This window comes from Ursus maritimus, unplaced genomic scaffold, assembly GCF_017311325.1.
Source record: "Ursus maritimus isolate PB19 unplaced genomic scaffold, ASM1731132v1 scaffold_6, whole genome shotgun sequence".
NCBI lineage: Eukaryota > Metazoa > Chordata > Mammalia > Carnivora > Ursidae > Ursus > Ursus maritimus.
The window spans coordinates 8,823,710-8,840,160 of record NW_024426774.1 but is presented as its reverse complement, the minus strand read 5'-3'; the positions used below and the strand labels follow the sequence as shown (position 1 = coordinate 8,840,160).

Sequence of the window (16,451 nt, the reverse complement as noted above, 5' to 3'; positions counted from 1 at the left end):
AAGGTCGTTTACAATACTGGCGCTTGAACCGAAACAAAATGCCGCCCCTGAGGCCCCAGGACGCTCGTGTGTCTGAGGAGAAGTAGATGTTGCTGGTGTGGGTTTCCTGCGTGAAATACGTGGAACATAACGTGGGTACAAATGACGCCAGAAGAGTTTGGGGAGCACATTGAGTCCATACCCATGATGGAAAAGCACAGCATCGACCAAACCATGTGCTTGCGGGTCTGCGCCACCTGCCGTCACGGAGCTCCAGCCCGAGGCCCACGCACCATGGGCTGAGCTTCCTTACGCTTCTGGCTGCCGGACAGGGCATCAGGCACCGTAGGAGCCATGCTAGGTCCTGGGCCACGTGGGGACCCTCTGGGTCTTCATGTACCCCCACAGCCGTGCTGCCCAGATGCACACCCCTTGCGGATAAGGGGGTGGAAAGGATGCGCTACTGCAGAGGTCGAAGGTCCGTCGCAGTTTCCCCCAGCATGTGACCCTCTGCGATGCTGCTTCTGGAGCAGGCACCACGCACAGTCCTGGTGCTCCCATGTCCGTGGCCAGGAGGACACCCATGGGAGCCTCCCAGCATCCACCGTGGACTTGCATCCACATCCCGCCAGGCTGGAAGTTGGACCTGCCTCTCTCTTTAGAACCCGGGGTGTCATGGCATCCAGGGTGCCTGGAGCCTCTAAGAGGGGCTTCCAAACATCGCAGCACCAACCGCTGTGTCCTTGTAACCTCTCCCCCGGAAACGCTCCCGTCCGCTCACTCCAGCCGGCTTATGGCCATGTCCCTCACGCGGCCAAAACCCAAAGCGAATAAACCAGTGATGTGAAACTAAACGTCAATCCCGTGGCGGGCAGATTCTTCTGACACGGGAGTGACGTCGGAGGCCTCGTGGGGAGGCCATGTGAAGGTCCACCAACGGCACCAGCCACGCTCACCTGGGCTCCCGCAGGGCAGGCTGGGGCTCTGGCTGTGAAGGTCAAGTGCACAAAGGCGAGTGTCCTGCCCTCGCGACAGCCTGCAAGCTACCGAGGTAAAAGTCAATCAGCACAAAAATCATGGCCTAAGCAGTTAAATGAACATTTCATTACTTTTAATGGAGTGAGATGGCACCTCCCCCCAAGCAGCGGAATTTCAGTGAAGACAAACCAACTGTAACAACCTGACCCTTTGGGAAAGCACACGTCGGTCCCCCCACGCTGACTTACTGCCACTAATTAAGTCTTCCGCTGTCCCAGGTCATTCTACAAACGGAGCCGCTTGCGTGCGCTGGAGATCAGTGAAGGATTGATGATAGAATTGTGCCCCAGCCACTGTCCCTGCAGACGCACCCGAGCCCCCACCCCGCCTCCTGCTAGCGCGTCCCTCCGGGGGGCTCCTGGCCGGGGCAGCGGCGGTGTGAGCGACACAGCGGGAAGTCCTTTCCCCGTGTCCGGAGCTGTGCGGCACCATTAGGAGAAGCGCAGTCCGTTCTGTGTGTCACAGAGGCCACAACTGCGTCTCGCCTTCAAATGTGCTGAACCTTCCTGCCCAGAGCAGAAGTCATCTCCGCACACACGGTTCCTTTCAGTCTTAGGCAAAGCTTCTAAGTCAGTCACATTTATGGAAGTATGATCACGTATGTGGTGTCCTTAATCGTGATAATAACATGTCAAAACAAAGCAACAGATTTTTAAATATTTATATTTCTGAATGCTCCAAAAACTTTACAAAATCGTTCAGCTTGTCATGCTTCTCTTAGACTTCACTACTTTGATGTTCCAACTGTCTGCACACCGGATGCCTGAGAACTTGTTAAAGAAGTCTAGATCCCAGTCTTTTCCAACTCTAACCCTTTGGCCGCGTGGCCCCCTGAGCCCGGACACATGTCGACCACACGCCTCCAAACTGGCCTCACACACTTCTTTGCAAAGACCTGCCACGACGGCACAAACGCCCCCGCTGCTGGGTGTTCCTGCGTGGATTTGGTTGACAAATGCCAAGGGAAGGTGAACACCATAACGATTTTATACCCAAATTATCTGTTTAAAAAAAAGCACAAATTTTTCTCTAACAGAAAAATTCCCATTTCTTTTTGCTCTTTGAACTGATATTTCCAGTCTAATTCATCTATCATTTTTTTTCCAAATGTAGGATATGTTACGGTTACAAGTCTCACGTTTGTTTCCACAGAGACCACCCCAGGTGGGGAGCTGCCAACACAGCCCTGGCGAGATGGCTGCCGCCTGCCTACGAAGACGGCATCAGTGAGCCCAGAGGGTGGAACCCCCACTTCCTGTACAACGGCTTCCCACTGCCCCCGGTAGGTGCCTCCACACACTGTGCAAAGGGCACTGGAACCCGGTCCCCGTCATGCTGCCAGACCGCCCGCCGTCTTGGAAGATGCCAGCCTGCTGCTGAGACCAGGCTCCGGATGGCGGGCTCCAGGCAGCGTGCTCACAGAGCCCCGTCCTGTCCAACATCACGGCACCTGTGCTCGGCGGCTTTGCGCCCTCCCTGCTCCCCAGCTTGGGAGCTGAGGCGTGGAGAGATAAAGTCACCAGTCAGTGACTGGGACGGTGCAGATTCAGATTAAGGCTTGTCTGACTCTCTGCTCTTCACAATCATTTCGATATTTCAGTAAAGATTTATTTATTTGGTGAGGGGCGAAGAGCAGAGGGAGAGACAGAATCCCAAGATTCCCCGCAGGTCCCGGAGCCCGATGTCGGTCTTGATATCACAACCCTGAGATCATGACCTGAGCCAAAACCAAGAGTCAGTTGCTTAATCGACTGAGCCAGCCAGGTGCCCCTCGTTTTGGCATTTTGAAATAAATTCCTTCATCCGTAGGCAGAGGGCGATGTGTATTCAAAGGTACTTAACGGTTAGGTGATTCACTCACTCATGCAAAATGATGATTGCTGTTTTACTCCCAGAAGCAAATTATTTGCTAAGCAAACTCATATCCAATCCAATGATCAATTGGGTTAAAAAGTGGATATTTTGCCCTCAATTTGACTACTTGCTTCCATGAATAAACTAGTCTGCCTGGTCTTATACTGCGTGTGACCATGGACTTCTCCAGAAATAGGACAGTAACGGTCTGTTCAGCATGAGCGTCCAGGCTCTGACCACACCAGCTTGGGCACCAGTACACCATCCCCAGGTTCCCCTACAGAAGCGGTCAATTTCCCTGGGCCCTTCTTGCAGATGGCCACTGGGCAACGCACGTGCTCCTCACAGCTGGGAGCCGCGTCGGGGCTGGTGGCTGGCCTGGGGGAGGGCACGGCCCCTCTGCCTGTGGTCGTCCCCTGTACCTTTCTGCAGGTCACTCTCAGTCTACATTCGACGGTCCCTAAAGGAGGAAGTAATACCTTTCCCATTCTGCTAGATGCCAGGCCTGTCCAAGGCCCAGGGCTCCCTGAACTCTCAGTGTTAAGGGACTAGGATTCTGTAAACCCGTATTTGTCAGAATTACGTGGCTGCTCGGAGCTCAGAAATCTCTAACATGGGCTGCTAGGTTCCTGCTCCTGCTGAAACCACTCCAAGTCACCATCCTATGGTTCTGGAGGTGAGAAGAGTGACGTGGGTCTCGGGGCTGCGACCAGGTGTGAGCGGGGCTACGGAGGACCCTCTTCCCGGCCCCCAAAGCCACATCCCCTCTGACCACAGGTGGGACAGGCTCTCAGATTTTAAGAACCATGAGATTGTGATGGATCCACCTGGAGCCCCAGAAGAGCCCTTGTCTCAAGGTCCTCAGAGTAATCACATCTGCAAACATGTCCAGGCCTGGGAACAGCCCTCGAGGCCCCCGGCCCTGCCCTCTGAGTCATGGCCATTATCACACCAATGGCTCCCCGTCCCGTGAGCGAGCGCCCCGATGTGGGGCTTCCCGTCCCGTGAGCGAGCGTCCCGATGTGGGGGCTCCCCCATTGTCCTCTTTCTCTGCAGGTATCCATCCCACAGGACATGCTGGTCTCTCTCACCAGGTCCGGGAGGTGACAAGACAAGTCATCCAGGTCCCCAACGAGGCCGTCACAGAGGATGACCAATATTCTGACCTCCTGATGGTGTGGGGGCAGTATATTGATCACGACATCGCGTTCACACCTCAGAGTACTAGCAAAGCTGCATTTGGGGGAGGAGCTGATTGCCAGCTGACCTGTGAAAACCAAAACCCATGTTTTCCCATACAGGTAGAATCTTAAATTTTTTATTGTTTATTATGAAAGTAACAGATATCATTTAAAAAATCAAACAGAGAAGTATAAATAAAAGTCAAAACCCCCATTTGTCCTGTTCGGGGAGCAGGGAGGTAACAACAGGAATATCCTGCGCATCTGTCCAGAAATTGTCCTCACACGCATGTGCACATGGTGTGCACGTGTGAGCATAGCATGTGCATGTATGTGCACGTGTGCATGTATGTACACCGTGTGCGTGCATGTGCAGGTGTGTTCATAGTGCATATGTGTGTGTGCATAGCGCCTGCATGTGCACAGTGTGCATAGCCTTGCATGTATGCGCATAGCATGTGCATGTGTGCATGCGTGTGTATGTACACAGTGTGCACAGCGCATGAATGTATGTGTATAGTGCGTGCATGTGTGCGTGTGCACATAGCGTGTGCATGTGTGTGCACGTGTGTGCATAGCATGTGCATGTGTGTGCATCATGTACAGCTGGCATGTCCTGCTACGTGTGTTGCTCTGAACCCAGTGCAGGTCACTTAGCAATAATTAGTATACTTCTCCCCATATCATTAAGTGGACAGAAATTTGATTGTTTGAAGACTTCTTAAAGTCTTAAAATATGCATTATAACCTATTAACCAGTTTGCTTGTTCATAAGCATTTAAGTTTTCAGTTTTGCTGTTTTCATGCCGTCACAAATAATGCAGCGAGGCACGTCTCTGGACGTTAGCCGTGGTGCCCGTGTGTGTACCTAACGGGCAGGCTGCCAGGGATAGCGCTGCAGAGCTAGGGGGCGGTGCATGTGATGATCGGCACAGATATCGCAGAATTGGTCCCCATAAATATTGTTCTCAGGTCCCCTCTTACCAGCAAAGGAAGAGACAGGACAAGTAGGGGTTTTAATCGCTTCTCTGTAGAAAACATCTTGGAGACTGGCAGGCGGCACTTCCTACCCAAGAGCAGTCCGGGCCACATCCTCACTGGCATCCGCCCCCTGCACCCTTGCCAAGCAGCCACGCTGTTCCAGGCTGTTCCAGTCTGTGCTGTGTGCCTGGAAGGGGGGCCCACACTGGAAGGGGGTCCACCCTGGAAGGGCTTTCCGGCGGGTGGGCCAGATAAGAGAACCAGCAGTTAGGACCGTTTGGTCACGTGCCAAGGAGTCCCCAACAGGCCAGGCATCTAAACGAAATACACCAAAGGGAAAAATCGGGAGAAGGGGTAAGACAGCAGAGCATATGGGCTGCATCGATCACAGCCACCAAAACCCAGCCTCCTCTCACCTCGCTGACCCCGGCAGGAGCCGGTGGCAAGCTGGAACCGAGGGTAGGGACAGAAGTGGATGGGGCACAGAGTGCCGCCTGGGGGCCAGGGCCGTGGCCAGCCTCGAGCTTCCAGTGTGTCTGCTGAGGCTGGGTGACTCCATCTCCCCTCTCCCGACAGCTGCCCGCCAATGCCTCAGGGACCGCGGGGGGCGCCTGTTTGCCGTTTTACCGCTCCTCTGCCGCCTGTGGCACCGGGATCCACGGCGCCTTCTTCGGCAACGTGACCTCGGCCAACCCGCGACAGCAGATGAACGGGCTGACCTCTTTCCTGGACGCGTCCACCGTGTACGGCAGCTCCCCGGCCTTGGAGAAGCAGCTGCGCAACTGGACCAGTGCTGAGGGGCTGCTCCGCGTCAACACGCGCCACTGGGACGCCGGCCGCGCCTACCTGCCCTTCACGCGGCCTCCTGCACCCACAGCCTGCATGCCTGAGCCCGGCACCCGCGGGACGGCCGGGGCACCCTGCTTCCTGGCAGGGGATGGCCGAGCCAGCGAAGTCCCCGCTCTGACGGCCGTGCACACGCTGTGGCTGCGCGAGCACAACCGCCTGGCCTCCGCGCTCAAGGCTCTCAACGCGCACTGGAGCGCCGACACGGCCTACCAGGAGGCGCGCAAGGTGGTGGGCGCCCTGCACCAGGTGCGCAAGGCCCTGGGGTGTCCCGCGTGCTCGTGTGGGCGCGTGAGCTGGGTGGGTGCGGGGGTCAGAGTAGAAAGTGGGATCCTGACACGCGAACCGAGGGTCCGAGGCTCCCATTGCACACACGGCGCAGTCTGGACGAGCTCACCCGCGAATTAGGACCTCACTTCCCAGAGGCGGAGTGAGTGATTTAAGAGAAGTGGGAGCCATATAGGATCTGAGAGTGGGATTTAGGCAGACCTGGAGGACAGCATATAATGTGACCTGGAAACCCGTCACTGTTGTAAGTAAAATTCAAGTAGCTTGCTGGACATGATCTGACCTTGAACAAAGTGGTGTTGGACTCAGGCTCAGGGAAGGGTTCCCGGGTTCCCACTGGGGGTGTCTTACCCCCTCCTCTGCCGTGGGGAATCCTCCTGGCTGTGTCCCCCTGACGGGAACATGCTTGGTTGTGTTGTGTCTGTGCCCCTTCCGCGAGCGTGAGCTCCATGGACATGCGCTGTCTGTGGTCACACTGCTCTCCTGGCTGCTGAACCAGGCTGCACACAAAGTGGGCGGAGCTTATGCGGGAAGCCGACAAGTCACCCCATGTCCACATTTCTTGGCTTCACCATTCACTTTCAGATTCCCTGGTGTGTTTTTTTCAGTCAACAGCTTCTCTTCGGTGTTTTTTGAAAATACGTCGGAAACCCTAAAATAACGAGACGTTGCGTTTGGCGTTGATAAAACCCTTGCCGAGGTGTGGGCTGCGTCCGAGAGGTCCCTGGTGGACTGCAGACTGTCCCTCTTTCCTGCTTCCACGGTCTGGCTCTCTCCCCTTCTGAAAAGCATTCTGTCATTAAAAGAAATGTCTGCAAATTAGAGGAAGAGAGAGAGCAGGCCCAGCCACTGCCACCGCCCCTGCTCTGAGCAGCTAGGCCCAAGGACACGCGGCCCAGCCTTGGCTCCTGGTCCCCCCCCACACCGGAAGCAGAGGTGCACCTTCTGCCTCCTGCACCTGCGAAGCCTGTACCAGCCCCACACCAGCCCCACACCTGCTCCTCTCTGTCCACCAGAGCCCCACGCACTCCCCATGGAGGCCTTTACCCCCACTTCTTCTGTAGGGTGTTCCCCGGGGTCCCTTCTGCCCCGGAACAGTCAGCCCTATGAGGGCGTGCCCCCAGTGTCTCCCTCCCCACTGGCGCCTCTGGGGGTCTGCTCAGAGGAAGTGCTCAGGGCAATGCACCCTGTGTCCCCTAGGACCACAGGTCAAACTTCAGAGAAGGGGGAGAGGAAAGCAGACATCTTTAGAATCTTTTCCACTGGAATTTAAAGTGGTCTTGTGTCCATGGCAAGGAAGAGGAAGGCCATTTCCCTTGTGATGTGGGGAGAAGAAGCGGAAGTGTAGCCTGGCCCACACTAGGCAGCAAGGGCCACACCGACCTCCTGTCCAGAGAAGCCCACGGATACGCCTCTGAAACCAGCCTGGGCTGAGGGCCAGGAGCTTCGAGACGAAGTCATCACCACTCTGCATGCTGCTCAGTGACCCGTATGCTTCTCACTCGTCCCTGAACTGGCTCAGGGATGACCTGTCAGGCAAGGAGCACTGGACCAGCCTCCATTCAGTGTCTTCCAGGCCCTGGAGGTGAAAACATGCTCAGCAGTGCCGTGGGGCGCGGTGCATCCACCCCTCCAACGGGTCGGAGGCTGCACACCCGAGGCTGCCGCTCCCTGCTGCTCTCCTGCGAAGTACGGATCATGCGTTCCGAAACACATCTTATTTGAAAGAGACCTATTATAAGGAGGCAGATGGCAGCTGTTGTTTCTTCTAACAGTCGGAGAACGTGAATAGCTTATCTGCTACAACCGATAGACCTTTATGTTCTGGGACAGAATCACTCCTATTGGCTTGTAGCTCTTTGGATGCCATTTATTGACCAAAATCTCTTTAAATACTGAAAGAATCTGACACTAATTTTTACAACAAAGAGAATCACTGTTAAACCTACAAGCAGAACCCTCGTACCCCGTCCTCTGGGGAGCCCGCACCAAGCAGGAACCACAGGCCTAAGGTGGCCTCGTTACCGCTGACGGGTCTCCTCCGCTGCTACGGGCACTGGAATCAGAGACCGCCGCTGACGCTCCGCAGGTGAGGAAGGCGCTCCCACGTGGCAAATCTGCAGGTGTAGACCTGTGCCGCCCACGGCCGTGCCCGACTGAGCAGACCTGAGCGTCTTCCCCGGCTGCCACCAGCCCTCCCACCATCCCACGAAGGCACCTGCAGCCGGCTTGCAGAGCTCCTGAGTACCTTTCTGAGAGACCACTTTGAGGCCTGAGTGCAGGTGGGGCGAGCCCACAGAGACCCCGTCCAGTCAGCACACCGCGTGGTCCCATGATCACAAAAGGCGCCTGCCGAGGCTCATGCGCCAGGTCTGTCCTGTCCGTTTAGACACCGTGGTGCATCTTCCAAAATCGGATGAGGCCTCATTTTGGCTCCTGTGGAGACCCTGCCAGCCCCTTTCCCTCCTGTTTCTGTTGTGAAGATCTAACAAGCTGACAGAGTTCAGGGGAAAAGAAGGAATAGCACAGGGGTCCCAGCATGACTTAAGCTGCCAGCGCCGTTCAGATCACCAGTAACCTTCAACTGGTGTGTCGTTTCCTTTCAGCTTGTGGGGAGGGGGTCCTCCGACACGCACTGACCCGCTCTGGTAATAAGTACGTCTGCCACATGGAGACCACATGACAGACCCAACAGAGCAAAGCACGTGTATTTTCTACTCTCACAAAAACTCTGTGATAAAGGCTTTTCCAGATAAGGAAGCCAGATCAGAGAGGCCACCCAGCTCCCCAGCCACCAGAGTTGCACAGCTGAGAAGTAGGAGGTGGGATTTGAACTCACGGGTCTGAATCCTGAGCCTCTACTGATCAGGTTCCTTGAAGCGCCTGGACCTGACTTCTGAGCTCAGGCGTCGGTGGAGCGCCCACGGTGAAGGGGGCGAAGAGGTTGGGCGAGGGGTGCAATGTGGCAGCCGGTCTCTGTGTGGTGCACCCCCAAGCTTTATGTGGCCTGCCCTGCCCTGGGGGGTGTTTGGGGGTGTCGCTGACATGCCCCCCCGCCGCATAAGTGTCAAAGCCGTGAGGATGCTCTTTGGATCCAATCACCTGTTCACCTGTCCCCTTACCTGGATGGCATGTCCCTCCCAGGACAACTCTGGCCCCCGGGGATATGCAGGAGGAAGTCCTTCCCTGTCACTGCCTGTGGCCCAAGTCTGGCACCGCGGGCCCTGCTGCCACACGCCCCTGCTCAGAAGCTCCCCTGTTGTCCTCTCTCCGTAGATCATCACCATGCGAGACTATGTCCCCAAAGTCCTGGGCCCTGAGGCCTTCCAGCAACACGTGGGCCCCTATGAGGGCTACGACCCTGCCGTGGACCCCACCGTGTCCAACGTGTTTTCCACGGCTGCTTTCCGCTTCGGCCATGCCACAGTGCACCCACTGGTGAGGCGGCTGGACGCCCGCTTCCAGGAGCACCCCGCCCTCCCCCCGTTGCGGCTGCAGGATGCCTTCTTCAGCCCCTGGAGGCTCCTCAAGGAAGGTGCGCCTCCCCTCCTGCCAGGGCTCGGCCTCCCTCCTGCCAGCTCCCCGGAAGAGCCCACCACCCCACAGCGAGGGCGTGCTTTCACCTCCCAGCACACGGGACTGAATACTGTCAGTGTTTAAGGGGGAAATAAATGCCTTCAAAGCCTTTTAAAGGCTGAACTGCTCATCCAGACACCCCCCTCGGGTTTCTGACCTTCTTCGGACCTCACAGGGTAGCCACCCGGGTGCGAGCGCCTCTGCCCTGTTATTCCAGAAATACTGAGGTAGAGACCCACGCACACCTGTTCAGCGTAAATAACACCATCTTCCCATTAAACATGCAGCCTGCTCCCGCCTCGTCCCCACCACAGAGCCCTGGAGCATAAGCGTCCGCACAACAGGTGCTGGGAAGGGTTGTTTCTACCCCTTGTCCTCCCAACGTCCTCCTTCTAGAAGCTTCTGGCCTGTCACAAAGGTGCCTGGTGCCTGGTGGACGCAGCAGGGGGAGGTGAGGGGAAGCAGTCACCACACACGATCTCTGCTCCCAAATGAATGTGCACAGAGCATTAGGGAGAAAGACTGGAGTCACACGGGTCACCAGGACCCCGTACATCGATGGTACCCAGGCCAGCCCCCCACAGGCCAAAGAACATGTGCTTTCTGAGTTGTGCTGTTGGGGCCCCAGGAGGCCAGACAGGTGTGATAAAGGTCCCTCCGCCATGCGATCAGGGTGGGAGGGAGTTGAGAGGTAGGCTTTTCCATAACGGGTCCTGTGGGCCGACTGGCACCTGGAGGTGAGGGGCACAAGTGCCCTGACCCACCCACCTCTGCTCAGCCACCCTGCATGGTAGACTCCAGCTTCCTCCCCCTGCAGGCGTTCTGCTGCGGGAACTGACGAAAACTTCAGCACCGCTGGGCTCCTTCTCTGGGTCCCCTGCGGACCTGAGGCCTGCCCTCTGCACCTGCTGGTCAGTCCTTGGGGACCCAGACAGATGTTAACCCGCCCACTCGGCTGAACCCAAGCAGTACTCGGAAATCCTCAGAATCACATAAAGTGAATTCATGACCTTGAATTCGTGACCGTGAAGGGTTTTCTGTTGAGAACAAGCAGAGTTTACTGTGTGAGGTTTTATTACTGTTTCTCCAGCACTCATGAGATGACCTCGCCTCTTCCGTGATGTTTTCCAGGCGGTGTGGACCCCCTGGTGCGGGGCCTTCTCGCGAGACCAGCCAAGCTGCAGGTGCAGGACCAGCTGATGAACGAGGAGCTGACAGAGAGGCTGTTCGTGCTGGGGAGCTCGGGCAGGCTGGACCTGGCATCGATTAACCTGCAGCGGGGCCGGGACCACGGCCTGCCAGGTCTGCCCACCCCCGCTCCTCCCTGGGCTTCCCTCCCGCCTGGGTTGTGGGGGCAGCCACCTGAGAGCCCATTCCATCAGAAGCGAAGTGTCTCCAACCTCCAGCCAGCTTGCTCCTCTCTGGTTTTTCTGCTGGGAGCCCATTCAGTGTTGCTTCGAGGACAGAGCCCCAGGGGGTGCCCAGGGCCTCCCAGTGGGCAGGAGCCCGGGCGTTTAGAAAGAGCAGTCCCCAAAGAGGGAGAAGGAGGTGGTCTGGCCTGGTGTTTTTGGGAAGTTAGAAGGGCTGCTGTTCTGTCTGTCTCTTCCTCTCACCGCGCCCCGGCCAGCACATCCCTCCGGCTGCCTCTAGGGCGTCACTCACCAGCGGTCCCATCTCCTGGCCACTCTGTGGATGGGGACCCTCTTCTCGGGCCAGCCCCCAGCTCCCGACTCCCACTTGCTGTGCCCACCCCAACCGCATCCCCCTCACTTGTCCCAACCCTCCCCACCCTGAGGCCAGCCTGATGCCCTGCCTTCCGTGGCCTTTCCTCTGGGGCCCCCATAGTTCAGCTGTCTGGTCAACTTTGCTAGCCGTGCAAGGCCACCTGCCACTCAGTTCCTGTGTGCAGACCTGCCTGGTGCCCAGGGAGCTCCTGTAGGCCAGGGCCCACTCCACACGTATCCCTCTGCTGCGTGTGTCGGGGGCTCGTGGACCCGCCACGGGGAGCCAGGCCTGCTTGTTCAGGGTCCCCCAGATGTGCTGCTCTTACCTCCCCCTCAAAGCCCCAGGAGGCTGAGTTATCATTGTCAAAGACCGTGTCTTCCCACCTTGTTTATAAGCAAGGTCTTCAGTAAGATCCCGACCGGGGCGCTGGAACATTCGGCGTGTTCCGCGCTGCGGGGCACCAAGTAGCGGAGTGGTTTCTCTGTAGCTGGGCATCGCGGACGGGACTCGGCTGCTCCCGCTGTAGCTCCCCGTGCAGCCCTGCTCTAGTCGGGCGGGTGGGGCGGACGCGCGGATGGAGGGAGATAACACCACACTCCCTCCTCCCTTCAGGCTACAACGCGTGGAGGGAGTTCTGCGGCCTGCCCAGACTGGAGACGCGGGCCGACCTGCGCTCCGCCATCACCAACGCGAGCATCGCGGGCCGCATAATGGACCTGTATGGGCACCCCGACAACATCGACGTCTGGCTGGGCGGCCTAGCCGAGACCTTCCTGCCCCAGGCGCGCACGGGTCCGCTGTTTGCGTGCCTCATTGGGAAACAGATGAAGGCCCTGAGGGACGGAGACCGGTGGGTATCGCAGCCAGGCACTTCTGCACAGGCCCCAACACAGCTGCGTCATGGGCGCTCCCGCAGCCCGGCTGGGCCGTCTCTGTGGGGCCGTGAACCTGGGTCATCACAGAAATGGAGGACATGCAGCGTGAGCGCACAGAGCACTTGAACTGTGAGCTGCTGTTGCCGCGTCCGAATGACCCACTCTCACACCTGAGCGGGCATCACGTGAAGAGCACGGGTGTTCCTGACGCCCAGAAACCCACCTTTGGGTGTTCTCTCACACGTCTGCCGAATTGGGCACGTGGGTGCTGACCGAGGCATGAGGCCGAGGCCCAGGGACGGCGTGCGAGCGCGGGGTGGGTGCGCTGCCCATGTCGCTCGGCCTGGGAACCCGCCCCGCGAAGGTCCCCGAGGGAGTCTGCTGAGCCAGCCCCTCATTCCGGGCCCAGTGTGTCAGGAGTGAGGAGTCTGGGAGCCCGCGGGCGTGGTCGACAGCGCAGGACACCTGTCTGCCCGACAGGAGGCGCCCTCAGCCGCGGGTTCCCTGCAGCGTGCTCCGCCCTCTCCTCCCTTGCAGGTTCTGGTGGGAGAGCAGCGGAGTGTTCACCGAGGCCCAACGGCGCGAGCTGGCGAGGCATTCCCTATCCCGGGTCATCTGTGACAACACGGGCCTCCCCAGCGTGCCCGCAGACACCTTCCAAATCGGGAGATTCCCGCAGGACTTTGAGTCCTGTGAGAACATTCCAGGTCTGAACCTGGACATGTGGAGGGAGGCCCTTCCTCAAGGTGACGTGAAGCCCTTTTTAAATTATGTTGTAGCATGTGGGTTGTTTTCGAGAGTGTCATGTGCCGCAAGGTGGGGGTGAGCACCCCACGTCTGAGCTGCGCGCAAGTCCCCCGAGTCGGGGTGGGCTGGGGGGTGGATGAGCGTGGGGCTGGGGGCACAGGGCGTCCACTGGGCCTCCGTGGTGCTGTCCACAGAGGTGCACCTGGTGCCGAGAAGCTGCGTGCCCCACTAGACTGCGGCAGACGCGGCTCCCGTGGGGAGGCGGGAAGCTGGGGAGGCAAGGGGGTGGGCAGGTGAAGGAAGTGAGGGAGGTAGGCAGGTGAGGAGGTGAGGGGGGAGGAGGGATGGGGGTAAGGGGGTGAAGGGTGAGGGAGGTGAGGAGGTGAGGCAGTGAGGGCCCTGAGGGGAGCCCCCAGAGAGGGCCTCAGGAAGGAGGAAGGCACGTGGTGCAGAGTCGTGGCCGCCAGCCCCGGGGTTGGTGACAGGAGCAGTGTGTCGGGTGGGGACAAAGCCTGGAGAAGTTGGTTCAGAGCAACGACCTGAGGCAGTTGGGGCTCATTCCTAATCACCACTGCGCCCTGTCGTGCGTGACCCGGACGGAACCGTGGGACGTGGGGTCCATGCGGGCGAGAGGGCTGGGAGACGGGGGGCGGAACGGGGAGTGAAGTCCTGACGGCGTCTATCTTCCCCCTCGGCGCAGGTGACGCATGCAGCCTCCCGGATGGCATGGACGACGGGGACGTCACGCTCTGTGGCGAGTCGGGGCGGCGCGTGCTGGTGTTCTTCTGCCACCACGGGTTCCAGCTGCAAGGCCAGGAGCAGGTGGCCTGCTCCCCCAGGGGCGCGGATCTCCGGCCCCCCGTCTGCAGAGGTCAGTGGCTCCAGAGGCACAGGCTTTACTGACTTTACCCCAAATCTGCCGTTTTCAAACAGGAAGTAAGAGCAAGTGTCATTCACAAAAAGGTGCCTCTGGGCGTCATTATCTTCCCAGGAATTGCTTTGGCGCGGAATACAGTGTCCCGTCCTAGGCTGACACGCGCCCCAGCTGGCCTCTCTAGACAGTCGCATGTGGCCGTCACGGTGAGCGGCAGGGAAGGGGACGCGTTAGACTTCCATGTTCTACAGCCAATTCCTCAACTGAAACCAAAGGGAAACTCTTCCACTCGAAACAGCCTGGAATAGCTTGTCATCTGGCCGCGTCCTCATCCCCCGTGTGCTGGGCCCTGTGCTCCTGGTGTGAACTTGCAGCCAGAAGGCGAGCACAGGTGGGAGAGCCTCCGGGGTCTGCCCCGGGTGCCCCGAGCCACCTCCCGCTCGCCTCCCCGATAGACTGCTTGGAACAGTGTTGGTGGCCGGGTGCAGAGCTCAGGTGACCGGCCTGCATCCCCAAGTCGCTCCTGCAGAGAAGAAGGCAGAAGGGACGTCCCAAGGGGACGTCTGTGCATTGGACCCCGAGGCTGGGGATTCCTGGTGAGAGCAGCCCTGACTCCTTCAGAAATGACCCACAATTTCAGTGCACGACCCTGTCAGTGGCCACCTGTCAGTGGCCAGGGAAGCGATGTTGGGAGCTGGAAGCACGCGTGCCCGACTCCTCGGCCCACGGATTGTGGCCACAGAAGTCTGGGACAGGAGCCTGGTGTCAGGCGCCAAGCCGCGTGCGGGCTGCTCGTTATGAGCTGCATGTCACTCTGCACAGGGAAGAGGGATGAACTCAAGCATGAGTGTCCATGTAGGACGATGAGAGCTCTGGGGATACATGGTGGTGATAGTTGCATATTAATGCCCACGAGTGTCCATGTAGGACGATGAGAGCTCTTGGGGATGCATGGTGGTGATAGTTGCATATTAATGCCATCCAAACGCACAGTTAAAAATGGTTCAGATGGTCGGTTTTTTGTGATGTATATTTCTCCTCAGTAACAAAAATCCCCGTTTCAGTTTTGAATGTCAGGAACGTCCTGTCCTGGGAGGGCAGCAGGGCTCCCTGCTTCTGGCTCTAAATCCTACAGGAAGACTGAGTGAGACCATGAGCACCCAGATCTGCGACGGTGCAGTCCCGTGCACCTGCCAGGCTCCTGGCAGAGTCTTGGGGAGGGCGGGTTGCCGGGTGCAGAACCAGGTCCAGGGAATGACCCTGAGAGACAGCCGATGACACAGAAACAACCAGATCAGAGCCCGCTGGTGCCAGGGACTTTGGTGCCGAACACACGCCCGCACTGGAAAAGCTTTGCCACCCAGATTTGCCCAAGCAGGCCGTGAGTGGCTGGGCTGGCAGATAGCCCGCACCTCGTTAGGACCCGGTTGAGGACAGTGACACCTCCCAGAGAGCTCCGTCAGAGATCTGCCTTCCAGAAAGTTCACCTTACAGGAACCTACAGTGCTGTGTGCCTCACACCCTTTTTGCCTAAATATCTGGACATTTGAGGTGTTGATCTTGGCTGTTTTCAGCATCCATGACCCCAAAGCTCTATTCCTGACTTGCCTTCTCAGCCCACCCATCATGCTTTCCTCTTCCATAATCCCTCAAACCAACACTTAATCTCCCCCTAACGTGGCGGCTCAAGACCAGCTGGGCCCGGCACATGCCCGGCTCCTACTGACCACCAGCTGAGAGCCCCGGCTCGGTCTGAGCCTGGCGGGTGCTCCTGGGGGACTGCTGGGGGCGCGGCACACTGTGTGGGCAGATTCCAGGCTCACATGTGTTGTGGCCACAGAGGCAGCAGCTCCGGGACCCCCAGCGCATCCCAGTCAGGACCTGCACGGTTACCAAGACTCTGGTTGGGCGGGATGGGTCCAGGAAGGCTGGCCAACCCGCTCTAACTGGACCCTGTTCCCCACCGGCCCTGACCTGGTCTGCGCCCCCACACGCCTGGCCTGGGCCCCCTCAGGGCTTCTGTGTCCGCCTCCAAAACCCACAGCCGCTGTGACTCCGCATTTGCAAACATTAGCGGGGGATGGTCTTCAGTCCCCTCATGGCTTCTCGGTCCAAATGAGTCCAATGCGCAGCGAAAGCACAGGGCACAGAGCCAACGTGATGAACATCGTGCGTCATGAGGTCTGGCTCGGATTCTGGTGCACGCACACGGCGAACGCATCTGTAAACACCCGCAAGGTGCCCGCTGCCGTGCGTGCTGCCCATGAGGCATCGAGGAGTAAAAACGCACAGGAATGGGTTAACAGGGACCCGCTTAGACTTTTATAAAAGCGGAGGAGACTGTTTATTTGTAAAATATTTGTAAATGTCTTCACGGAAACGATGACTCGTTAAACTTGGTTTCAAACTCGGCACAGTGAGACGGGGTGAGGAAGGAGAGGGTGTTGACTCTTCATCATACAATGCTGTGCTTTGTCCTGATGCGTG

General features: G+C 58.2%; 1 protein-coding gene across 4 annotated transcripts in view; it reads left to right on the top strand.

Moving 5' to 3' along the window:
• Window positions 1-16,451, top strand: part of TPO (thyroid peroxidase) — a 49,313-nt gene that overhangs the window by 20,509 nt on the left and 12,353 nt on the right. For 2 of the 4 annotated variants that reach the window (XM_040622871.1, XM_040622870.1), the window contains exons 5-12: window positions 2,170-2,299; window positions 3,966-4,172; window positions 5,610-6,128; window positions 9,444-9,702; window positions 10,875-11,045; window positions 12,081-12,318; window positions 12,881-13,089; window positions 13,791-13,961. In XM_040622871.1, coding sequence (XP_040478805.1) covers window positions 2,170-2,299; window positions 3,966-4,172; window positions 5,610-6,128; window positions 9,444-9,702; window positions 10,875-11,045; window positions 12,081-12,318; window positions 12,881-13,089; window positions 13,791-13,961 — 1,904 coding nt within the window. The remainder of the gene's footprint in view (window positions 1-2,169; window positions 2,300-3,965; window positions 4,173-5,609; window positions 6,129-9,443; window positions 9,703-10,874; window positions 11,046-12,080; window positions 12,319-12,880; window positions 13,090-13,790; window positions 13,962-16,451) is intronic. The other 2 variants (XM_040622873.1, XM_040622872.1) reach the window with 2 other exon arrangements.